The sequence below is a fragment of the Eleutherodactylus coqui genome, chromosome 9 (genome assembly GCF_035609145.1).
Source record: "Eleutherodactylus coqui strain aEleCoq1 chromosome 9, aEleCoq1.hap1, whole genome shotgun sequence".
Lineage (NCBI taxonomy): Eukaryota > Metazoa > Chordata > Amphibia > Anura > Eleutherodactylidae > Eleutherodactylus > Eleutherodactylus coqui.
In genome coordinates, this window is record NC_089845.1 from 152923977 (window position 1) to 152950501 (window position 26525).

Genomic DNA, 26525 nt, shown 5'->3' on the forward strand with positions numbered 1-26525 from the left:
AACGTTGTGTATTTGTGCACACAAGTGCGTTTTTTTACTATACTAGTAGCACAGGCAAATCGTACGCATTTTGCTCAGGGCCTGGGTGCAAAAGTTCAGCTTTCCCAATTCATGTGAAAAACACATGTGTAACTTGTGTGTACAGCGATACAATGTGTTTTTCTTACAAAACGCATCACACAAAAATTGCATGTTTGCAAGTGCGATATTGGTCTGAGGTTCTCTGACTGATATTACACTCACTCATGTAAATACAGCCCTAGTCTGAGATCATTATCAGAATAGAGAGCATGGGGTAGGGTGGTAGATGAAGATATAGAGTGGTGCAGCACTGTGGAGAGCTTTATGGATGAGTGATGAGTTTATGTAATCTATGATAGATAGGCAACTAGTGTAGTGACAGGCACAGAGTGGAGGCATCGCTGTAACGGTTGGACAATTTTATCAATGAAGGCAAGATGGTAGGAGGAATATATAATTTAATAAATCAGAATTTCAGGAGGATCTGGAGTAACATTTCTGGATGCGGTGGTCGAGTTCTTCCACAATGTGAGGGTAGCAGTGGTATTTCCTAGCTTGCAGTGTAATGAGGGCAGTTTGGGTGGACGGGGGGCAGATTGTAATCCTCTAGAAAGGGGGATGTGACGTCACTTATTATTGTGTACATGATGATATTTCTCTCCATACACAGGATTACACAATAGTGAAGAAGACATCGGGGGACGGTGTGACTCCCATCATCCATCTCCAGGAGTCAGGAGGATGGAGCAGGAGTCATTTCCCCATCACAGAGTCTCCCTCCGCGATACATGAGCAGAAGATCCTAGAGCTCACCAACAAGATGACGGAGCTGCTGACAGGAGAGGTGATGCTGCGGGAGATGGGGGACATTATACAGTAACAGGAGGGGTCTGAGTGATGACTGGATATTGTGTTGTCAGGTTCCTATAAGGTGTCAGGATGTGGCTGTCTATTTCTCCATGGAGGAGTGGGAGTATATAGGAGGATGCAAGGATCTGTACGAGGAGGTCATGATGGAGGATCACCGGCCGCTTACATCACATGGTAAGAAGAGACGTGTTTGCCTATAGAATATATATTTAAAAAATTATAATATAATGTATATGTGTCTGCCCACAGAAATGTGAATCAAGACTTATCTACTATGTATATGAATTATAATTTTAATAGTCTTGCTTCCCCTTTCTGTGGGCACACACTGGCACTAGCAGGCATGTTGATGCCTTTTACATTTATGATTGTACACCATAACATGTAATTAATTATTAAAACTCAATTTTATTATAATTCGTTAAAATATAACCCATGGGGCACACCAAACAAAAATTAAGACAAACAATAACAGCCCTTAAGGACTATATGGTGGCATTATCTCACCATTTATTAATGGGAGAGGAAAGGAACTCAGCACAGTAAGCCACCACGATTATTGGTATTGGAAAAACCTATATTCTTCCTGGCTTTTCCACTTCAGGTAGGATTATACTAATTTCTGGTTGCTGAGTTACTGGATATACATCCCATCATCTATATCCTTCATTAATTGGTAGATGTGGTTTTTATTTCTCAACTAAGCAACCAGAAATAACCCCCCCCCCTTCCCCTTGTTACAAGGACTGTAACAAGGGGGGGCTCTAATAACTATGTACAATATATCAGGGGACAGTACAGAGATCTCTCCCATCATCTATTATACCCATGACTGTAACAAGGGGGCGCTCTAATAACTATGTAACAAGCTGATTTTTTTGGATGCAGAAATGCTACAAAATTTGCCATGGAAATTTCTGCTTCGGACATTCCGCAGCATTTTCGCCACATGTAAACATAACCTTAGTCAGCTTGATTTATGCTGCTACATGCAGAGTGGCCTCAGTAGTAATAGTGTCCCTTATATCTGCCTCAATAGTAATACTGCCTCCCACAGTGGCCCCGGTGATAGTAGTGACCCCCACAATGGTCTTGGTAATAGTAGTGACCCCCAAAGTGGCCTCAGTAGTAATAGTGACCCCCAAAGTGGCCTCAGTAGTAATAGTGACCCCCACAGTGGCCTCAGTAGTAATAGTGACCCCCACAGTGGCCTCAGTAATAATAGTGACCCCCCCACAGTGGCTTCAGTGCTAATACTATTACTACTGTGGCTGATATAGGGGACACTATTACTAATAGTGTCCCTTATATCGACCCCAGTAGCCCCAGTAGTAGTAGAGCCCCCATGAATCCAATATACTTACCTTCTCCTTCTGGTCTTCTGAGCATCACTAGTCCTTATCTTCTCGGCACTGCTGGGGAAGAAAATGTGTGCACCCACAGCAGTGCCTCTTTCCCCCTCCTCCTTCTGCAGAACTAAAGAGGAGAGAGAGGTCATGAGATGGGGAAGAAGATCCCGGGTGCACACACTGCCAACAGCATGTGTATCTGCTGCCGCACCATACGCAGAGTGATTCCCAGCCAGGGAGCCGTTACTCACTATAATGGTGAACAGATGTCCCGAAAGCGAGACAAAGGTAGGACAAATGGCTGTCCCGACGGGGACCTGGCGGAAGGCAGGACACAGGGTCCTAAGATGGGACTGTCCCGCCGAAATCAGGACATCTGGTCACTTTAGCTGTGATTGGTTACTATTTCTTATACTGCTGAGGTAAAATAAAAGCTGCACTGTGATTGGTTGCTGTTTCTTATACTGCTAAGGTAAAATGAAAGCTGCGATGTGATTGGTTCCTATGAGCAACAGATTTTTTTTGAACAGCTTTCATATGAGTGTGGTGCTGGGCTCATTCTTGTGGCCCACTTTGTATATTCCGGGACTGCTGTTCATAAAAACCGCTGTGCAACGTGCGAGTATATCACCTAGTACAAGATATAATTTCCCTCACATTACAATGCTAGGAGCTCATGTAGTCATCACTGTGTGTTTGTGTCCTCACAGATGGAGCCAGTAGGAGAAATCCCCCGGAGAGATGTCCCCGTCCTCTGTATTCCCAGGACTATCCAGAGGAAGATCCCGATGTCACAGAGAACCATCAGGTAGATGATGAGGAGCCCTATACTAGATCTATATAGGGGGTCCTGCAGTCATACGTTTTGGGGGTCTCTTCTGGTGGTCTGTTAGATTTCCCTCCTGTCTGCTGTATTGTACTGAATTATTATATGACAACTCAGGGGGAAGATCTGACCATTATTAAAGTGGAGGTAGAAGAAGAGCAGATGATGGACGATCACCTGTGGATGAGAGACGTGAAGGAAGAGATTCCGGTAGATATTATTGCAGGTATGTAATGGTGTAGCGAATGTGGACGTGGATCCACTGTGTCAACCTACCGGATATGTACTAACATGATCCACCAAGGCTGGCAGCTGATCCTCTAGCATGCGAAGGCCAGATACCCGAAGTCTGTAATTCAGTCCAGACTTGAAACTAGGGAATGTACCTAGCCCTGAATTAGTATGAGGGAGAGGGAAGACCCTGGCTATAAGCATGGCTGACATCCTGATAAGAACGACCCTGCAGTCTTCTTCTAGGCGCTAGCTGACCCTGAAAGGGCAGAACGCCTATACCCCAAAAGACGGAACAGGACTGAGAAAAATAGACAGGAGGAGAGACAGGTGTGCAAGGAAACACAGAGGCACAGGTGAAAAATATAGACAGAAAGACAAGGCACAGGACACAGAATGCAAACGGGATACCTTAAAAAAACGAGAGCTAAGCTGAGAGCCAGAGAACAGGACAAAAGACAACAACTCTGTAGCATAGAGGTGAGGTCCCAACTGAGCTATATAGGAAGGAGATTAGCAAAGAGCCTACAGCGGAGCAGAGAAGCCCAGAAGCTATTAACCCTAGAAGTACTGAAAGAAGATAGGTATGAGCTCAGGTTACACAGTGGGCAATGGACCTAACATGGAGGAAGTGAAATCCTAAGTTTCTTAAGGTGAGGTTCTATCTTAAAGCTACATTAAAGCAGGTTTACCACCAGACCTGTAGAGTCGGTAATCCAAACCTCCGACTCCTTTATATATGGTTCAAGTTTTTTAAGTGATAAATTTACTGTATTAAAATCGTAACATCAGACTTTTCGTTATCCTTATGATAAAGTAATCAAGCTATTTAGACAAAGCATAAAATATATGTATTGGGATACAACTTTAGAACACAAAACTTTACTAAATTCCTATGAAAGGAAATATGCTGCGTTTAATTAATTATACCATATTTATAATGTATATTTATTTAAAAGCCAGAGTCGGTGCATTTCTACTGATTCGGACTCCACTAAAATTGGACTCTGACTCCAAAGCCTTATTTACTACCTGCTGTTGGCCTTTTTACGGATGTCCCTCTGATTTCGCTTGCTCCATTTTCAGTCATCCAAGATGGCTGGCACCGTCCTCAGACTACCTATACCCGATAGTTATAGAGCTTCTCCCACAAAAACAAGGTCTTTAAGTGGCTATTTAGTCTTATAGAAAATTTGGTTCACAGAATTTGGGGGGGAGGGGGGCAAAATGCATCACCTATATTATTATATTAAACCAAATAGTGAAACTTTTTTACTATGCTTTTTAATTTATTTTATGATTGTACATTTTTTTACATCCTCTATTCTGTACATGACTTTGGGGGCAGTCATCTTACTTGAGGGAGAGTAGCATTTAGAAATACATGCTTTACATCAGTCTCTTGGGCCATAAACACAAAGTACAGGAGGATATTCATTGACTTCTACAGAAGACTATTGTGAACATTTTCTGTGGCCTGTGCAGGGAGGGAGAGGAGGTGAGCTGTGATCATCACGTATTGTGAATTGTGGATCCTGTGTTACCTTTCATTGTGATCCTGCCTGTGATGATCAGATGACTGCTGAACAGGAAGGGCCACACTGTTATTAGGCTTAGTGGTTAGTGTGAGAATTGCAGAATTGTAGTTTTTTTTAACTTCTTCACCATTTTGTAAACTTTTGCATGTGCATTTTGGGTCATTGTTCTGTCATAGAACCCATTTTGAAGTTTTCTTAAACTTTGGAGCACATTGCACTGTGAAATGCTCTTATCCTCTGGTTTCATTTTCCTTATACGTATTCAAGACCACCAGTCTCAGAGGCAGCAAAGCAGCCTTACAATGTTATGAAACTTCCACTATGTTTTACTGTAGGTGGGGATCACTTATTTCATGGGCTTAATTGTCGGAACAGCAGGTGTGAACCCACTGTGCTGTGGGGCTACTCTTGGCAGCATCTAGGGTCCCCTGGTATTCACCTTTTAACCCAATCAGTCAGGATCTGGTCATTTGTTGCAGGGACCTGCAGTCTGTTACTCCCAGAAGTAATTTTGGTTTTATGGCAGCTGACACGAATTGGTCCAGAAGCATATGGTGCAGTACAAAAGGAGCAGACAGAGCAATTCTTGTGATAAAAAGTCAAGGTCTGAACAGGTAGAATCCTTGCTTAAAGAGGGTTTCCGAGAACATCCTGCTGCGTGCTGCTCACAGACTGTCACTAGCCACTGCTTTGGGTTTTTTTTACTTTGGTGTTAGGCCAGCTAACCGTGTCTGCTGCCCTCTTGCTTTTTCAGGCAGATGCATGCATTGCTCTGCTCCTTCTATGTGAGTGGGTTTATAGCTGTGAACTTTCCATCAGCACTGTAGGAGTTAGTTCTTCCCAGTGCTTTCAGCCCAGCTGCAGGGTAATGGGATATTGCACTCCTATTTAACTGATCCTTCTCCTTGCCTAAGTATTGGTGTGAGTTTGTCTCAGTTACCTAGCAAAGGTATTCTGCTTCTGACTCCTGTGTCTGCCCTAATTCTGGGATTTATCACCTGGATGACGATTGTACACTGCCTGCCCCGACTGAATTTTGATTGTAGTTCAGACTGTTTTGCGGTGCGTTGCACCAGTGTCTCTGACTCCCGTGGGTCAGCTGCGAGCTACACCGAGACTAGTCCAGGAGGTAGCGGCCTGCTTGGTTTCCTGCAGCGAAGACCAGATTCCTGTACAGGGGTTAAAGGGTGAAAACCAGGGAATTGTTAGGATAATGCCCTTAGTATTAGCCCAAAGCCAAACTGGTTAATTGGCGCAGTGGGTCTACACTCGCTACCCATAACCGTATCCTCAGGCCATGGACCCTGCTGATCCCTTCCGTAGGGGATTCTCAGAATTGTTCCAAGAGATGGCTTAACAGCTTGAATGCCAGGAGAAAATACTGTTGTACTTGTACAACGTTAATACTCACCTGAACTCCATAACAATTATTGCAGTCGCACCGCAGCTCTCTGCAGAAGCCGCAACTCCGGTACCATCCCCAAAGGCAGTCTCTGTGGTAGGTTCCGGCCCTCGGTTATCTGCCCCTCCATGGTACGAAGGAGATCCTAAGCCGTGAATTCATTAATCAGTGTTCTTTACACTTTCAACTATTGTCTCACCTGTTCCCTACTGACCGTGCTAAGGTGGAATTCATGATGGGTCACCTTTCCGGACAGGTTCTGGCCTGGATAAACCCTCTGGGAGAGAGATGATCCTGTAGTTAATAGGCTAAGTATGTTTGTGGAGGGTTTTTGATGAGCCTGGTCGTACAACTTCAGCTGCCTTCTCCGTACTGCATCTATGTCAGGGCAGCCTCACTGTGGGCCAATATGCCATTCAATTCCAAACCCTGGCCTCGGAGTTAGGCTGGGACAATGGGGCCTTAGTGGCGGTGTTTTGGGAGGGCCTGGCAAGTCGCATTAAAGAAGAATTGGCAGGTTGTGGCACTCTGGCTACTAAAATAGATCTTCCATTCCAGGAAACAATCAAAGAGGTGGCCCCTGAGAGGAGATCTATTCGAATTGCACCCAAGGCCACTTTCTACCTCTCCGATTACCTCCATGGCTATTGGTTCAGAGCCAATGCAGGTCAATAGGCTTAAGCTAACAGAGGAGGTACATGTGCTCAGACGTTCCAAAAATCTGTGTATGTACTGTGGAGCCCAGGGGCATTAGGTCCGTACCTGTTCTCTTAAGCTGGGAAACTCTTGAGCCTAGGGTCAGTGGGAGAGGTTACCCTAGGTGAAGATTAGTCTTCTCCAAAATTAAATTTACTTGTGACTGTGTCTGTCTCAGTACTCAGTTCATGGTGTCAGCCTTCCTGGAGTCTCCTTCGGCAGGGAACTTCCTGCATCAGACCATAGTGGAACTCTACCAAATTCCTGTTCGACAGCTTGAGAGACCTTTTGTGGAGACATTTGTCCCTTTCCGAGTGTGTTGAACAAAAACCAACACACCCGAATAGGCTGATAGGTACCTTCAAGTGTTTAAAAACCCGGTGCAAATGTTGTCCATTATTGGTGCAAGGCAAAAAAGACATTTTGCTGAAACGGGAAAATAGGGTGATGAGGATTAATCAATTTTTGAACTGCAGCTCCTCTTTCTTGATATATCTGTTAGAATGCCCATGTGACTTACAATATATAGGGCGTACTACAAAACCTTTAGGCCTCATGTCCACGGGGAAAATCAGATCCGCTGCAGATTCTACATGTAGAATCTGCAGCGGGTCCCTCCTGCCCCGCGGACATGAGCGCTGAAAATAGCAATTTAAAAGCATTTACCTATCCGTAGCGGGCGGCGAAGCTCTGCTCTTCCTCACGGCCGGATCTTCATTTTCGGCCGGCGGATGAATTCCTGACGCCGGCGGCACGTCGCCGGCACGTCGTCGACGTGCCGCGCGCATGCGCCGGGCACATCCGCCGAGCCGAAGCAAGGGAGATGCGGCTGTGAGGAAGAGCAGAGCTTCGCGGCCCGCTGCGGGTGAGTAAATGCTTTAAATTCCTATTTTAGGTCTCCCGCGGATCCGGACGGCTTCCATAGGCTTCAATAGAAGCCCGCGGGAGCCGTCCCCGCGGGAGACCCGCATGAAAATGGAGCATGGTCCAGATTTTTTCATGCTCCATTTTTTTTAAAATCACTTTTATTGACGATCCGCGGGTATTTATCTACCCGCGGGTGGTCAATGCATCCCTATGGGGTGCGGATCCGCGCGCGTGAGATCCGCTGCGGATTTTAAATCTCATTTTGCCCGTGGACATGAGCCCTTAAGAGTCAGAATTAATCAGCATAGATACAATATCAAGAGAGGTTTTCAAAAACATAGTGTTTCTCGACACTTTATGGAGAAACACCAAAAGAACGCATCCTTATTGAGAGTTACCCCACTTGAATTGATAACCTCTAGGTCTTTCGCTCGCCTAAAAACGCGCGAAATGTTCTGGATTTTCCGGATGGACACTTTGTTTCCTAAAGGTTTAAATGAATCTCTGGAAAAAATATTCTGATAAAAAAACGGATATATGGTTATTTCTTTTATATTGATATATATATTATAATGTCAGACCTTTTATTTGATATGATCCATGTATTTTACAATGGAATTTTGGAAATTATCAATTATAATGTATGGGTTATCTTATATGTTTTTAGGAATACAGATAGTCCCCGACTTGCGAGTTACGAATTTCGCTAGATACGAACAATCTGTTCTGCACAGTATGATGTAATGCTCTGGCATTACATCATGCTGTGCAGGGACCGGACAGGCTTTTATCAAGCCTGATAGAAGCCTGTCCGGTCAGATCGCGGTTGCTGGGCAGCCGGGGACCTCCAGAAGGGCACTAGGGCTGTCTATGCAGAGCGCCTATCAAGCCGTGCGCTTGCTGGGCACTCTACATAGGCAGCCCTGTGGCCTTTCAGGAGGTCCCCGGCTGCCTAGCAACCGCACAGCGTCCCGCGATCTCATCGTGGGACGCTGTACGGGCCCCCTGAACGTCGGGTGCAGGCTGTTTCTTACAGCGGGCACCCGGTGGCAGCAGTTCTGACGAGCCGCGCCGCTCGTCAGAACTGTTAACACTTTAAATACCGCTGTCAGAGCGGTATTTAAAGTGTTAACAGTTAGGACAAGCGGCGCGGCTCGTCGGAACTGCTGCCGCCGGGTGCCCGCTGTAAGAACAGCCGGCACCCGACGTTGTATGGAGCGGGATCCACCCGCGATCCCCTCCATACAAGCATTTGTTCGACTTGCGAACAAAACGGACTTGCGAACGGGCTCCCGGAACGGAACCTGTTCGCAAGTCGGGGACTACCTGTGTATATATATATACATAAGCATGTATTTATAAGTATATATAAGACATTCACCTATTTTATGTAAGAATATTGTTATATATTTTTTATACATAATTATTTTACACATGTATTTTAACACATATATTATTAACTAATATTTAAATATATTTTATATACATATCTGACACATATTTATGAATATATTAGTTCTAACCTCATTATATTAAGTGATGATTATTTTTTATATATATTTTTTATATTCACATAAGTGTTTTGAGCCATGCATAATAATATATCAGTTTGATTAAGAACGCATGAAGCGTTCCATTTAAAACGTTGTTGTATAATTAATAGCCCCTTATATAATCAGCACGTAGTGCCACTACAAACCACATGATCTGCCGCTCTAACGTCCTTTGAAACGCAGCGCTGCGTTCCATATTCACTTGGGTGACACATGAGCTGACACCCTGAGCCACATCATCACGCCCCCGCCGTCAATCAGTAAGGTGTAAGGTTCATTGGAACGCACCGCCGTGCTCCGGGAGGCGTGGTTTCGAAATACATGAGCCGCATTATGGTCCCCGATCCCGGCCACATACGCCACATCCGGGGCGCCGTATAACGCGTCACGATGGTTAACACGTCATCTTCCTTCGCCCATACCACGCACCGCAATTCACTCGCGATTACTGATGCTTTGCAATAGGTATGTAATTTATGTAGTTCTATTTAAACCTCTGTTTGTTGATGTATCTGTATGCTTGAGAAAGGCGTGTACTACGCCGAAACGCGTCGCATAGGATTCCGCAAGTATTATTTTACTACTATACGAGGCTGAGACCTCTCTCTTTTATTTGCATAAATAAAAAGTTTTTTTCTGTCTCTACCTAAACATTGGTTATTGAGACATGCATTATTGATCTTTTATATAAAGTAGCGCAGGTCTATAGTCTTTTTCCTGTAGTTTTCTTTCCGAGACCATTGAGTTTGTCACTGAGCTTCTGAGTCTGAAAGTAGGTGTTCTCCACTCAGAGAGGATTTCCTTTCTAGTCCTTCCTAGGTTCACCAGTTCCCTGTTGTTGGGTCTGCCTTGGCTTCGTCTGCATAATCCCACCTTAGATTGGAGGTCTGGGGAGGATTTACGTTGGGGGTCCTCTTGCTATTCCAAGTGCCTGCTTCCTATACAGCCTGTTCAACGCCTCCCGATGCCCCAGAACCACCAGGGCTTGCCAGAGGCCTACTTACGGTTTTTGTCTTCGACAAAAGAGAGAGATGCAATGTCTGCCACCGCATCATCCTTATGACTGTCCGATTGAGCTGCTGCCAGGTTCCTTACCTCCTCGAGTATATTCTCTATCACTCCTTGAGACCCAAGCAATGGCAGAATACATCAAAGATGATCTCGACAGACAATTCATTCGCAAGTCTTCCTGTCCTGCTGGGGCTGCATTCTTCTTCATTAAACAAAGGAACGGATCATTCTGGCCATGCATAGACTATCGGCGCTTGAACGCTATTACTATTGAAAACAAATATCCGTTACCCTTTTTTTCCTGAGCTGTTTGTCTGCTTGTGCGGTGAATGTGTCTTCACTAAACTGGACCTAAGAGGAGCTTACAATCTAATCTGCATCTGCAGAGGTGATGAGTGGAAGACCGCCTTTAACACTCGGGATGGGCACTACAAGTATTTAATAATGCCTTTTGGTCTGAGTGGTTCAGGTAGCAGGCTTAAGGTTGATTCAGCCTTCCATCCTTTCAAGGTCGGTAAAATGAGTACCCAGCTTGCTGGAGGGTAAAAGATAACTGGGGAAGGTAATGGTAAACCACCCCGCAAAAACAGTTTCACAAGAAAATGTCACGATGTGACATCACCCTAGGAGTCAGTCATGACTCTGTCCTTGCACCTGGGGACTTTACCTTCAGTCTGAGTAATGCTCCAGTCATCTTTCAGGAATTTGTGAATTATATCTTCAGGGACCTCCTTTTATGAGTATTTTGTCGTGTATCTTGATGATATTGGGATCTTCTCACCAGATCTTCACTTAAATAGCAGACAAGTCCATTCAGTACTCCAGCAGTTAAGGAAGAACCAACTCTGTGCCAAATTGGAGGAATGTGTCTTTGAAAGGAGCTCTCTTCCTTTTCTACAGTATATAGTTTCTAATCTGGGCCTGCAAATGGATCCCAACAAAGTATTCGCTGTGCTGAACTGGCCGCTTCCTTCTGGTCTTCGTGCTATTTAGTGATTTTTGGGCTTCGCGAACTATTACCAGCGGTTTATTCCTCACTTTTCTACCTTGACGGCGTCTATCTCTGCTCTTCACCGTAAAGGGACGAATACCAAGTGCTGGTCTCCGGAGGCAGAAGCCTTTTTCTAAGCCTTGAAACAAGCCTTTCTTTGGCACCCATTTTGCACTGACTAAAGATTACCAATTATTTCTCTTGGAGGTTGATGCTTCTTCCAAAGGAGCGGTTCTGACACAAAGAAGTGCATCTGGGAGGATGGTGGCATGTGGATTCTTCGCCAAGTCTTTCTCGGCTGCTGAGCAGAATTACTCCATAGGAGATCGTGAACTGTTGGCCATCAAAATGGCTCTGGAGCTTATGCGATTCCTGCTGGAGGGAGCCTGTCAGCCCATAGTAATCTATACTAATCATAAGAATTTGACCTATTTACAGACCGCACAGTGACTCTATCCTCAAAAAGCCCAGTGGTCACTATTCTTTGCCCGATTTGATTTTGTTTTGCACTTTCGGGCCGCTGATAAGAATGTCACAGCTGACGCACTGTCAAGATCCTTTGATCCCAGTTATCTCGAGGAGAAGCTGCAATACAGCATAGACCCTGCCAGGATAGAAACCATGGCTCACGTTCAAATAAAGAACATTCCCCCTGGAAAAATATTCATACTCAAATCTAAAAGAAGACTAGTTTTGTCCTGGGGTCATTGTTTCAAGATAGCTGGGCACCCAGGTCAACATAAAACTGCAGAATTAATTTGTCGTCACTACTGTTGGCCATGTGTGGGAAAGATATCTAGAACAAGTCTTTGAAACAAAAACCTGCTGGCCTTCTTTGTCCTCTACCCATCTCCGAGGCTCCATGGCAGCACATAACCATGGACTTCATCACAGACTTGCCCTCATCCAATGGGTGCACAGTCATCTGCGTGATTGTCGATTGGTGTTCCAGAATGGCTCACTTCGTTCCTTTGCCCAGATTACCCTCTGCCAGTCAACTAGCAGAGAAGTTTATTGACCACATCTTCCGGCACAAGTGTGTTTCCAGGAATCCACTGAAGTGGTTGCTGCTTGTCTTTTGGGGGTTATTTATCTTTTTGTATGGAGTTATCCCCCCTGCTCTCAATTAAAAGTCTGAGTATATGGTTCCCCTACTGGCTTGATAAAGGACATATTAGTCCAAAACATTGCTATCATCTTTGAATTTTCATTGGACTGCATCCCATATTTTCATGAATGAACCACTCACTTGTAATAAAGAAGCAGATTTTAAGTGCTTATATATATGAAGTCTGTGGTGCAGCTTAGTTTCTTTTTTTTCTTAAATTAGTAAAAAAGTGTATTGGCCATCACCAAGGTGTTAAAGTCATGTGAGCGCTGACAAGGTGGAGACAAGGGAGTCTAATTTCTAATTAATCCCAGATTCGTCTGATTTTCGTCATCATTAATAAATTATTAATGATGACGAAAATCAGACGAATCTGGGATTAATTAGAAATAATCATCTCCTGGCATTGGGTTTTCTATTTTATATCATTTGAAGAAGTTGTTCCAAAAATAAGTTCAGACCAAAAGTGTTGAGAATGAGTTACATCCACTGATGCTTTGCTTGTAGGCGACTCCATCTAATGGTAGGAAAATCCTTTAGAAAACCTACTACTCTTTCAGTAAAATAAATATTTCTTGATGTTGCTTCTGATTTTTTTTTCTTCTTTTCCCAAACTCATCTCAGATTGTGGTATAGTAATAATCGACAATTGAAAGTGTGTCCTGGTCTGACTGCTGGTCTCCAGACCCGAAGTTAGAGCGTTATACGCACGAATGACACTCTGAGTTCGGGCCCAGAGACCCGCGGTCAGACATGGACACAGATCCAGAGTCCGTACGTAAAACAGAAGTTGCTGCAGGCAGTGTGGCTATCCCCTTAATTACAAGCACTCTAGAAAATGAGGATTAGCTCAATCGAGGTATTATTCAAAACAGAGTGGTTTAAGACTGAATTCCTCCCAACAAAAGGGTCTGGTTATGCTGGAATCTGATGACAATATAGTAAAATAGCAGGAAGTGCTTCCAAGAATACGCCAACTTGATGGTAAGAGGGTGCTTTGTAGTGATTTTCAAAGTTTTGTATGCTAAGGTACGGAAAATTACTTTTCCGTATAAATTAGGGCACCAATCCCCAAGACAAAAAAGAGCAGGGTAAGAGGTTGAAAAAAATTAGGATGCAAATCCCTTAATACGTTTAATAGTCCTTTGCATAGGAGCCACTTAGACTCACTAACTAAAGCTCCTAAAAAATATTAGGGCAAATCCCTTACTGTCGGGTGGAGGTGTCCTTGGAAATTCTGAAGCCAGCAGAAGAATGTTCCAGCAGGGAATGCTACTAAATAGTGCTGATAGCTTTGAGGATGTTATTTCAGTTCTTGCCTGGTCCCACTACTAGCAACGCCAATCCAAGATGATGATCACTGGAGGACTAAATTACACACAGTGCTCTTGTGTGTGCCTTCGCTGGTTATTTATTGGTCCCTCGAGGCTGTACAAGTTGCTTGAAGGAAGGCTTCCAATCAGCAGGCAGATGCTGCACTGGCTCCGGTCTGTCTGTTGTGGCTGCAGGAGGGGGGCAGTGGATCAGTCGAGGCTGAATATGCAGTTGTAAGCAGGTCTCACTATACCACAGTGGGCCACTGGTCTTGTAGATGGCATACTGGGCTTATGTGACACCTCAAGCCATTTCCCATGGTAAGATGATGGGGTAAGCTTCCTGGTTCTAAATGATGTTTGATAGATGCCGATCCGAGTCGTCTCCATGGAGCTCGCACTGCTTGATGCAATTTTTTGAGCCAAAGCCAGACATGAGGTTGAAAGAAAAGGTGAAAATAAAAGAAAGGACGGTTACTTCTTGCTTTGGTTCAAAAAAGTGTACTAAAAGCTGATTTGTGTTTCCAAACTAATAGGAATGTTATAAATAGGTCTTCTTTGTGGTTTGAAAAAACCTACTAAATCTATTTTTCACCCCAACAGAAAATCCCAGTAAAAACTCTAAGCAAAACGTCATGTTATCAGTAAGTTATAAAGTAGAAGATGAAGATATTCCGAAGAACGCTTTAGGAGAAAACCTCTTTACTCTAAATGTACTTCCAGGACAGTACAGTACAGATCTATCATATAAGCCCCCTAATCATGAGGAACTTTTTCTTGACCAATCACAAATTATCAGAACTACAAGTTGGAACGCGGAAGGAAAATTTCATTATGGAGAATCTGGAAAACCGTTTACAAAAAGCTCAGGTCTTTGTACACAGCAAAGACGTCACACAGGGGAGAAGCCATACTCCTGTTCAGAATGTGAAAAATGCTTTACCAGTAAACCAGGCCTTATTCAACATGAGAGAATTCACACAGGAGAGAAACTATTTTCATGTTTACTGTGTGGAAAATGTTTTACATATAAATCAAATCTTATTGCACACGAGAGAATTCATACAGGAGAGAAACCATATTCCTGTTCTGATTGTGGGAAATGTTTTACTAAAAAATTTACACTTGTTAAACACAAAAAGATTCACACAGGAGAGAAACCGTATTCATGTTCAGAATGTGGAAAATGCTTTACAAATAAGTCAAATCTTGGTATACATGAGAGAATTCATACAGGGGAGAAGCCATATTCATGTTCAGAATGCGGGAAATGCTTTAAGAGTAAACGAAATCTTGTTTTACATGAGAGAATTCACACAGGAGAGAAGCCGTATTCATGTTCAGAATGTGGAAAATGCTTTTCAGATAAATCAAGTCTTGTTGTACATGAGAGAATTCACACAGGAGAGAGGCCATATACATGTTTAGACTGTGGGAAATGCTTTAAAAGTAAACCAAATCTTGTTGTACATGAAAGAGTTCACACAGGGGAGAAGCCGTATTCATGTTCATTTTGTGGGAAGTGTTTCTCAAATAAATCAGGTCATGTTAAACATGAGAGAATTCACACAGGAGGGAAGACATTGTGATGCTCTATGTGTGGGAAATGTTTTACAAGGAAATCTAATTTTGAAACTCATTAGAAAATTCGTTTTGAGAAAAAAACAGATTTTTGTTTGCAATGTGCGAAAAAAATAAATAAATAAAAATGTACCCATTAGTATTTTATGCAGTGTATTTTTATTGATAAGCATAATAGACAATCAGGATCAGACATGCAGGTCTCAAGGCTCAATGCAGTGTGATACAGTAAAAGTGTGTAAGGCATAGGGTGGTGAACGGGATGGCCCACAGGCCTCAACAAATCAAATAATGCAATTGGTGACTAAGTGAAGTAGGCAGCCGGGCCCAGCCACCCACAACTTGGAAAATAAAAGGCCTCAGTAGAAAAGTGAAACATTTGTTATATACAAAACAAACAACTGTAAGGGCTCTTACCCACTGGCAATACGACTTCCCTGCGATGCGAGAGTGAGTAAAAACGCATGATAATTAAAACAATGATTTTAGATGGTTTCATTCTCATTAGCGATGTTTTCACTCTAACCTTGCATCACAAAAAAGGATGTGCGATATTGCCCAATTTTTGAGGAGATATGTCAGAGAACCCCTGTATCTCCGCCCCCCTCTCTTCTCTCTCGGGGGCATTCCTAGCCTGCTTTACGATCTTCTATTGACTTCAATGAGGCCAGCGCTGCTGCCGGCTGCATTGAATAGAATGGTAGATAGATATCGCGCATTCTTATTTACGATGCAAGGTTAAAGTGAAGACATGAGAATGAAATTAAACCATTGAAAATCATTGGTTTCATTATCATACGTTTTCACTCACTCTCGCATCACAGGGAAGTCGTATCGCCAGTGGGTGAGAGCCCTAAGGGCTCACCCACACAGGTGTATATAAGTTGCACATTATATGAGTATTTTTCACAGGTGTAATACACATTGCACAGTTAAATGCACAGTAAAATGGCTCTATGTAAATCAATGGGCTTTTAGGACTGCATATTACGCAGTTTCTGGGTGTGCTGCTGGGATCTGTAGTACTAATGTTTCTAGCAGGGCATCTATCAGGTGGGGTTAATTAAGCTGGCTGGGTGTGGTATTCTCCAGCAACCAATCCCCTTTACTCTGCAGCATATAAGACCAGCATCTCCGAGTAGTTGATACTGGTCATTTTACTGCTTGGACTTCACTGTCTTGTGCTCACCAAGAGCTGTGTTTGCCTGCTTGTCTGTCTGTGTCTCTCTACTTCCCTAAAGATGGTTTGGACACCTGTAATCCTTGTCTGTATCATATGCAGGACCCCTCTTTCCTTCCCCTCACAGGTGCGGCCTCCAAACGTCTTATGTTTCATCTGGGTGTCAGTTTTGGATCATTGACACAGTTCCCTATGTCGGCACAGTGGCTGACTGTCTGTCCCCCTGGACACTGAGACTGGCTGTGGCATTTCAGCTGCTTGCATGTGAGCTCTAGGTGGGGTTCCTGTTTTATGCACCATTTGTTGTGAGTCTTCGTTTATGCCTGTCTGAGTCACCCGTCCATTGGTTGTGGACGCCAGTTCCTGTATGTCTACCCGTTCGTTGGTGGGCAGACGCCCGATCTGTATTCTGTCCCCTTGTCCCTTGGTAGGCGGATGCCAGGGCCTTTGTTTGGTTTGTTTCCCTGTTCTGTGTTTGGTGTGTCAGTACAGTGTCATGTCCTGTGTGTGTTTGTTTAGTTAATCTCTCCAGCTCCCCAATCAGGGATAGTTAGGTCCCAGCTACGAGTGCAGGCCCGCATCTATCGACGCGACCAGTCTGCCGTGGTAGGCAAGGCCTCTCCCTCGTTTGTTATGTATTTAGGGAAAGCCTTCCCATTTATTGTTTGATGAGAGTGTTTGTAGGTTTTAAATGGACACACTTGCGTCCCTTTTGTGGAATGGCGGACGTAACATGCAGCTTTCAAACATCCATGTGAATGAGCCCTAAAAGAAAAAGGGTACCTCAGTGTTTGTATCGCCCCAATTTACACTAATTTGTACTCCCGTAACTTTCTACTTTTAATCCGTGAAGTAATGTTCTTTTCAAAATGGAAATCCCTCCCTATTTCTTTTCATGGCCATATTGTGACTATTAAGCTATCAATTAGAGATGAGCGAGCGTACTCGGAAAAGCACTACTCGCTCGAGTAATGTGCTTTATCCGAGTATCGCTGTGCTCGGGTCTGAAGATTCGGGTGCCGCTGCGGCTGACAGGTGAGTCGCAGCGGGGAGCAGGGGAGAGCGGGCGGGAGAGAGGGAGAGAAAGATCTTACCTCCGTTCCTCCCCGCTCTCCCCTGCAGCTCCCCGCTCCGTGCCGGCACCCGAATCTTCAGACCCGAGCACAGCGATACTCGGATAAAGCAAATTACTCGAGCGAGTAGTGCTTTTCCGAGTACGCTCGCTCATCTCTACTATCAATGCTCTCAACATATTTGTATTTATTCAAGACCCGACCGGACAGAGTTCCAGAGGCAACTCCTAAATCTATACAAGCCTCCTGTCTAGACTTTGTCTTGAATTACAGGAGGCATCACATTTTTAAATCTGTATTGACAGCAGATATCTCGCATGAAGGTTTAGCCCTTCCCGATATTACCTTCTATCATGGAGTAGCTTACCATAAGTGGAACAACATCGAAAAGTTGTGGCTGGCACTTACTCATCCCAGTTCATTAATCTGGGGCGCAGTATTAGCGATACTACCAAATTCTCTTCTAGATCATATTCGTTATACTATGGAGGTGTGGTATTGCTGTAGGATATGGTATCAGCTTGTAGCTCTTCAGCCCCATTAAAGGGGTTGTCCCCGCCGAAACGGCTTTTTTTTTTTTCAATAGGCCCCCCGTTCGGCGCGAGACAAACACAAGGGATGGGTTAAAAAAAAAAAGTTTAGTACTTACCCGAATCCCCGCTCTGCGGCGACTTCTTACTTACCTTACCAAGATGGCCGCTGGGATCTTCACCCACGATGCACCGCAGGTCTTCTCCCATGGTGCACCGTGGGCTCTGTGTGGTCCATTGCCGATTCCAGCCTCCTGATTGGCTGGAATCGGCACACGTGACAGGGCGGAGCTACGTGATGACGCGTAGAAGGGGGCGGAGCCAGAACTCCGCTCGTGCCGAGACCCAAGAGAAGGGAGAAGACCCTTCTGCACAAGCGTGTCTAATCGGGAGATTAGATGCTGAAATTAGACGGCACCATGGAGACAAGGAAGCTAGCAACGGAGCAGGTAAGTGAATAACTTCTGTATGGCTCATATTTAATGCACGATGTACATTACAAAGTGCATTAATATGGCCATACAGAAGTGCTTAACCTCACTTGCTGCCGTGGGACAACCCCTTTAAGACTTTTCCTTTACACAGCCCTTCTGTCAGACAGCCTTACAAGGTGCGGAGGCCATGTTGTGCCGTCAACTTATTTTGATTTAGAAATCTTGTGGCTCCCTGCTCTGTTGCCTTCCCAGTATTTTCTGCACAACATTCCCTCTTGGTTTTTGCCACAATTCGTGGCTCCACACACCTTTTCCTTCATTGACTTTAACATGTCTGAGTCCTGCCCCCCGAACTTTGGCTTAGGATCTGGTCCGGTGCTGCAATATGTTCTCTGTGCATCCTTCATTAAGAAACCCAATACCAGATTCTAATGGCTTACTCCATAATTTCAGCCTTAACCCCTTCATGACATGGCCTATTTTGGCGTTGAGGACCAAGCGATTTTTTTGGTATTTTTCCATCTCCATTTTTCAAAAGCCATAACTTTTTTATTTTTCCGTGGACGCGGCCGTATAAGGGCTTGTTTTTTGCGTGGCGAACTGTAGTTTTTATCGATGCCAATTTTGGGTACATAGACTATATTGTAAAATGTTTTATTTTTTTTAATGATAGCAGAGAGAGAAAACGCATCAATTCTGCCATAGATTTTTTTATTTTTTTTTTACACCGTTAATCATGCAGCATAAATGAGACTTTCCATTTTTTCTGCAGACCGGTACGGTTACAACGATACCAAAATTCTAACATTTTTTTTAGGTTTTCCCACTTTTCTGCAATAAAAACCCTTTTTTTTGGAAATCTTTTTTCTATTCTAAATTGCTGCATTCAAAGTCACGTAACGTTTTTATTTTTTGATGTACAGAGCTCTATGAGGGCTTATTTTTTGCGAGACGAGCTGTAGATTTTATTGGTACCATTTTGGCGTACATACGACTTTTTTGATCACTTTTATTGCGTTTTTAGTGAGGCAAAATGCTATAAATGAGCATTTTGCCTCAGTTTTTTAGCTTTTTTTTTAGCGTTTTTTTTCGGTGCACAGTCAAAAGCATGTGCAGCTTATTGTACGCATCGTTACGGACGCGACAATACCAAATATGTGGGGTTTTATTTTTTTTTACCTTTTTTTTATGCTAATCTGAGAAAAAGCATAAAAAATGGTTTTTTTACTCTTTTTTTTTACATTTTTTTAAATTCATTTTTTAAATCTTTCTTTTTTTTTACACTGTTTGTGTCCCTCTGAGGGACTTTAATCACTGCCCTGATGATCGCTGTCATAAGGCATGGCAGAGCTACTGCTCTCCCATGCCTTATCGCTCATACAGCGATCTCAGGCATAGGCAATACAGGACGCCAGTGTCTGGCGTCCTGTTGCCATGGTGACAGGCCGGGCTCTCGCGATGACATCGCGAGTTCCGCCGGAGACACAGAGGGAGCCGCGCTCCCGCTGTGAACTCTTTCCCTGCCGCGATCTACTTAGATCGCGGCAGGGAAGGGGTTAACAGTGGCGGGCGCATCTCCGATGTCCCCCCGCTGCTGCAGCGAGACGCCGGCTGTGACTGACAGCCGGCTCCCGCTGCGGGATAGCGCTGGATCACATATGATCCAGCGCTATCTCCAGGACGTAAGTTTACGCCCTGTTGCGGGAAGTACCCCGCTCCCAGGACGTAAACTTACGCCCTGCAACGGGAATGGGTTAATTTCCCAGAATTCTGCTGCAGATGCCTATCCCAAAGGGGAACTCCACAACACCTGTTTTGGGACTCATACAGCCTCTCTCGCCATCAGTACATTCCCTTCTACAAAATGTACAATACATTCAGAAAATCTTCACACCCTTTCACTTTATTCTTACACTATGTTGTGTTCTTGTGCAAATATTTTTTAAAAGATCATGTTTTCCCCATCATTTTGCACTTAACACTCCAGAATGACAAAAGTGCATTTCTTTCTGGAAACGGGGCTTGAATTCCCCGCCTCCAGCAACGACAATGCTCTGATTTGCTAGCCAGCACCGGCGTCTGCCAATATAAGCCGGCGCTGGGTTAACCAGTCATAGCCATTCAATGACGTCATTGAATGGCTGTGATTGGTTAACCAAGCACCAGCTCTTAATTGGCTGATGTCAGCACTGGCTAGCCAATCAGAGCATTATCTTTGCTGGAGGCGGGAAATTCAAGCCCCGCTTTCAGAAAGAAATGCTCTGTCGGCATGAAGGACATCGCGGAAGGCTGCAGGAGCGACAGGGGCCCGCAAGCGCACCGTAGGCCGGTGGTAGGTATGTATTAGACCCCCTCCCCAGTGTGATTACCAGCGGGGAAAAGCGGCACCCCGGTTGGGAATCACTGAGAATACCATCCTCAGTGTCAGATGGGCGGTCGGGGCTGGCATTCAAAAATACTGTAATATGGCTGGTAAAAAAAAAAAAAAACGGCACCGGCCAGGCCAGTGAATTACCGACCTGGTGGCAACCTTAGTCACAAGTCACATGGTGGGCACCCGGCTGCATTAAATGACATGGATCTCATATATGGGAGTTCCGTAACTATTTTCTAGATACTTCTTATCAATCATTTACATTATCCATTTGATTGGAGCGTTTGTCCGCTGATTATTTAATACTTTAAGATCTAAAATTTCATACATTTTTTTTGGCTTGGATGGTGTCAGATAACGCTCTACGTAGTACCTTTAACCCCTTAAGGACCAGGCTGTTTTAGTCCTAAAGGACTGGACACTTTATAGGGATTTTACCCATATAGTGGTTTTATTGTCCTATTTTTTTTCTTTTCAGCTACCAAAATTATTTTTGTTGCCTTTTTTTTCTGCGACATATAGGGCGATTTTTTAATATCTTTTTTCTTAACTTTTTTTAGTTTTATTGGGGAGTAAAAAAATGATTTTTTAAAAATGTATAGTTGTATTTTTTTAATTAATATATTTACTCTACAATAAGTACGGAAATGGTGCACATGGCGATAATTTTGGTCATTTTCTTTATGTATATATTTTTAGTTTATTCTGTAATTTTTTTTAACTTATTTTTGTAACTATTTTTTTTCACCTCCTATGTCCCCATGATGTCATGTAAGTCCTGGGGGGGGGGGGGGGGGGTCATTCCCATAGCCTTTTTTTTCTTTAATATTACACTTTTCCACTGTAGCTAGGGCATCCATAGGAGCCCCAGTTAAAGGGAAAAATATTCCCCTGTAGTTGCAATAGTCATTAGCAGAGCTGATCAGCGTCTACTAGCACCCTGCAGCTCTGCTGTAACAGGCGGGCAGCCAGTGGTCACATGATCGCTGGGTTGCATAGCACTAATAATGCTTCCACTATTATTCTAGTGAGCATGGATTATATGATGGAAGTTTGCATAATATTGCCATCTAACGGACATCGAGGCGATCCATGAGAGCGTAAAGTGGAAAAGCGAAGTATATGTCTCCTATTCATGCAGCATTTACGTTACCATCAATGCAAATTTCAGCTTCTTGGATGCACTACTGGCAGCAGCGGGCCGCGACAACTGTCCTGTCTGGTGTAGAACAGAAGTGGGAGAGCCGGTAGTTGGCATAGTGGTCCATCTATAAGTGATGACATTTTATAACCCACCTGAGTGGGACACATAGCCACCTCTAAGATTTGGGTTATTTAATTATGGAAGGAAGACTATGGCTTATTATGTCGAAGGAGACAATAATAAGTACAGCATATGGATGTCAAGAAGGTGGACAGGTTCTTATGGCCACACATTAGTATTGATGAATGCATAGCCGTGTAGAAAATATAGAGGCTGGGTAGCATCAAATGGTAAAAAGATCTCCTTTAATCGTCCATAACAGACAAGGGTGTACAAGCTGACAAAGACCCTTGCTGGGGTCGATACGTGGCTTGTACACCCTCCTCTGTTATGGACGATTAACCCTTTGCAATCCAGTTTTGGATTCAGGGTTTTCCTAGGGGGCTTTCTCTTTCTGCCATTATACAATGGTGCCATCTGCTGGCTAGAGCCAGTACTGTGGTATAGGACAGGCTGGAGAGGCCCCGGACAACAGAGTGGCTAGTAATATACAATAAGAATACCCTGCTGGACGTCTTCTAACATCGGAGCTGTACAGCTTTCAATCAGAAAGTCTTTAGACGTCAGACAGTGGAATGGAAAGGGTTAAAGGAGATCTGTTTACCATTTGCTGCTGCCCAGCCTCTATATCTTCTATACGTGTGATCTGGAACCTCAGGGGTCTCGTTCCTTCTCGGGCTCTGCATATCGATTTCCCTCGCCCCAGTGGTGATGTATATGGAAGTGCTGCTGCCTCTTCTACTTTTATGAATGCATCGCCATCTGCGGACTGGTACAAGCATCTTCTACGGAACTTGAGGACATTTCATTCCGGTAATTCCTTGGTCACCGCCCCAACTTGAAGAGATTTACATGAATTATTTGCTAACTATATATTTGATGAGTTCTGTATCCGGGTATTTTGCACCTTCGTATTCCTTGATGATTACTATAGGCATGCCATTGTGAATAAAGCAGTGTTCACACCAGTGTAAGCATGTTTGCGTGTGTTTTTGCGGAATGGGCGTTGCCTATTTGCGTGCGCATCGGCGTATTTTACTGCACTTTCTGTGTATACAAGTCATGCACAATTGTGAACGCATGATCTCCTCTATTCTCATGACCTATCCAGCATGCCAGGCTGTTGCTATGGGATACCAGCGGACATTACAGTGTGAAGGCATCAGGAAAAAGAACTACAACTCCCAGCATGCCAGGCTGTTATCATGGGATACCAGAGGACATTACAGAGTGGAGGCATCAGGAAAGAGAACTACAACTCCCAGCATCCCCCGGGCTCCCAGCTCTCACACAATTGCTGACAGTCTGTAGAAGAGGAGACACTGAATGGATTACTACTGGAGATGAGCGAACGTACTCGTCCGAGCTTGATGCTCGGGCGAATATTAGGGTGTTCGGGATGCTCGTTACTCTTAACGAGCACCACGCGGTGATCGGGTTACTTTCATTTTCATCTCTGAGACGTTAGCGCGCTTTTCTGGCCAATTGAAAGACAGGGAAGGCATTACAACTTCCCCCTGTGACGTTCAAGCCCTATACCACCCCCCTGCTGTGAGTGGCTGGGGAGATCAGATGTCACCCAAGTATAAAAGTTGTCCCCTCCTGCGGCTCGCCTCAGATGCCTTGTGAGATAGCTGAGGGAAAGTGCTGTTGTGTTGGAGCTGCTGTAGGGAGAGTGTTAGGAGTTAGTGTAGGCTTCAAGAACCCTAACGGTCCTTCTTAGGGCCACATCTATCCGTGTGCAGTAGTGTGGAGGCTGCTTTTAGCAGTGTTGCCCTTTTCTTTTTTTTTTCAAAATCGGCTGTCTGCAGAGCATTGCGCCCTGCAGTAATACTACAGGGACAGAAGTGGTGGTTAGGCAGGGAGAGTGTTAGGAGTGAGTGTAGGCTTCAAGAACCCCAACGGTCCTTCTTAGGGCTACATTTAATCGTGTGCAGTACTGTGCAGGCTGCTGTTAGCAGTGTTGCATTTTTTTTTTTTTTCAAAATCGGCTGTGCAGAGCATTGCGCTATGCAGTAATACTACAGGGACAGAATTGTGTAGGCAGGGCCAGAAGACATATATTATTGATTGAATATAGTCAGTGGGCCTTTTCTTTAAAAAAAAAAGGGAAACATTCTATTTGGCCTGCCTCTGACAGTCCTCAGCGTTCTGGGTACGTGTGTGGTGGGTGGAGAACGTAAAGAAATCATACGCAGCCAGCTACGTTTAACAGCAGGCTTGCGCCAATTTATTTCCTGCCTGGGAAATCACTGCTCTGCTGTAGTTAATAACTCTGCAACCCTGCAGTTCTATGACACATTTGCAGGGCCAGAAGACATATTTATTATTGATTGAATATACGCAGTGGGCCTTTCCTTTAAAAAAAAAGGGAAAACATTCTATTTGGCCTGCCTCTGACAATCCTCAGCATTCTGGGTACGTGTGTGGTGGGTGGAGATCGTAAAGAAATCATACGCAGCCAGCTACGGTTAACAGCAGGCTTGCGCCAATTTATTTCCTGCCTGGGAAATCAAATCACTGGTAATACAGCATGCTGAGGGGTAGGGGTAGGCCTAGAGGACGTGGACGCGGCCGAGGACGCGGAGGGCCAAGTGAGGGTGTGGGCACAGGCCAAACTCCTGATCCAGGTGTATCGCAGCCGACTGCTGCGCGATTACGAGAGAGGCACGTTTCTGGCGTCCCCACATTCATCGCACAATTAATGGGTCCACACGGGAGACCTTTATTAGAAAATGAGCAGTGTGAGCAGGTCCTGTCGTGGATGGCAGAAAGTGCTTCGAGCAACCTATCGTCCACCCACAGTTCTGCGCCGTCCACTGCTGCAAATCCGAATCCTCTGTCTGCTGCTCCTCCTTCCTCACAGCCTCCTCACTCCACTACAATGACACATGCTCAGGAGCGGGAAGACTCCCAGGAACTGTTCTCGGGCCCCTGCTCAGATTGGGCAGCAGTGGTTCCTCTCCCACCAGAGGAGTTTATCGTCACTGATGCCCAACCATTGGAAAGTTCCCGGGGTCCGGGGGATGAGGCTGGGGACTTCCGGCAACTGTCTCAAGACCTTTCAGTGGGTGAGGAGGACGATGACGATGAGACACAGTTGTCTATCGGTGAGGTAGTAGTAAGGGCAGTAAGTCCGAGGGAGGAGCGCACAGAGGATTCGGAGGAAGAGCAGCAGGACGATGAGATGACTGACCCCACCTGGTTTGCAACGCCTACTCAGGACAGGTCTTCAGAGGGGGAGGCAAGGGCAGCAGCAGGGCAGGTTGCAAGAGGCAGTGCGGTGGCCAGGGGTAGAGGCAGGGCCAGACCGAATAATCCACCAACTGTTTCCCAAAGCGCACCCTCGCGCCATGCCACCCTGCAGAGGCCGAGGTGCTCTAAGGTCTGGCAGTTTTTCACAGAGACGCCTGACGACTGACGAACAGTGGTGTGCAACCTTTGTCGCGCCAAGATCAGCCGGGGAGCCACCACCAACAGCCTCACCACCACCAGCATGCGCAGACATATGATGGCCAAGCACCCCACAAGGTGGGACGAAGGCCGTTCACCGCCTCCGGTTTGCACCGCTGCCTCTCCCCCTGTGCCCCAACCTGCCACTGAGATCCAACCCACCTCTGAGGACACAGGCACTACCGTCTGCTGGCCTGCACCCACACCCTCACCTCCGCTGTCCTCAGCCCAATCCAGCAATGTCTCGCACCGCACCGTCCAGCCGTCACTAGCGCAAGTGTTTGAGCGCAAGCGCAAGTACGCCGCCACGCACCCGCACGCTCAAGCGTTAACCGTCCACATAGCCAAATTTATCAGCCTGGAGATGCTGCCGTATAGGCTTGTGGAAACGGAGTCCTTCAAAAGTATGATGGCGGCGGCGGCCCCGCCCTACTCAGTTCCCAGTCGCCACTACTTTTCCCGATGTGCCGTCCCAGCCCTGCACGACCACGTCTCCCGCAACATTGTACGCGCCCTCACCAACGCGGTTACTGCCAAGGTCCGCTTAACAACGGACACGTGGACAAGCACAGGCGGGCAGGGCCACTACATCTCCCTGACGGCACATTGGGTGAATTTAGTGGAGGCTGGGACAGAGTCAGAGCCTGCGACCGCTCACGTCCTACCCACCCCCAGAATTGCGGGCCCCAGCTCGGTGGTGGTATCTGCGGCGGTGTATGCTTCCTCCACTAAAGCACCCTCCTCCTCCTCCTCCAACGCAACCTCTGTCTCGCAATCAAGATGTGTCAGCAGCAGCAGCGCGTCGCCAGCAGTCGGTGTTGCGCGTCGTGGCAGCACAGCGGTGGGCAAGCGTCAGCAGG

The 26525-nt window shown here is 45.2% G+C and overlaps 1 protein-coding gene across 2 annotated transcripts; it reads left to right on the top strand.

The window, feature by feature from the left end:
* Positions 1-695: 695 nt before the first annotated feature.
* On the top strand, positions 696-15487 carry LOC136578546 (zinc finger protein OZF-like). 2 transcript variants are annotated; one of them, XM_066578683.1, is made up of 5 exons: positions 696-865; positions 942-1065; positions 2951-3048; positions 3184-3292; positions 14380-15487. In XM_066578683.1, exons 1-5 carry the CDS (start codon positions 842-844, stop codon positions 15363-15365), a joined length of 1341 nt encoding a protein of 446 aa, XP_066434780.1. In that variant the 5' UTR covers positions 696-841; the 3' UTR covers positions 15366-15487. The 2 variants fall into 2 exon arrangements, with proteins under 2 accessions (XP_066434780.1, XP_066434781.1); XM_066578684.1 differs by lacking the exons at positions 696-865; positions 942-1065 and adding an exon at positions 2455-2528.
* The last annotated feature ends 11038 nt before the right edge of the window (positions 15488-26525 follow it).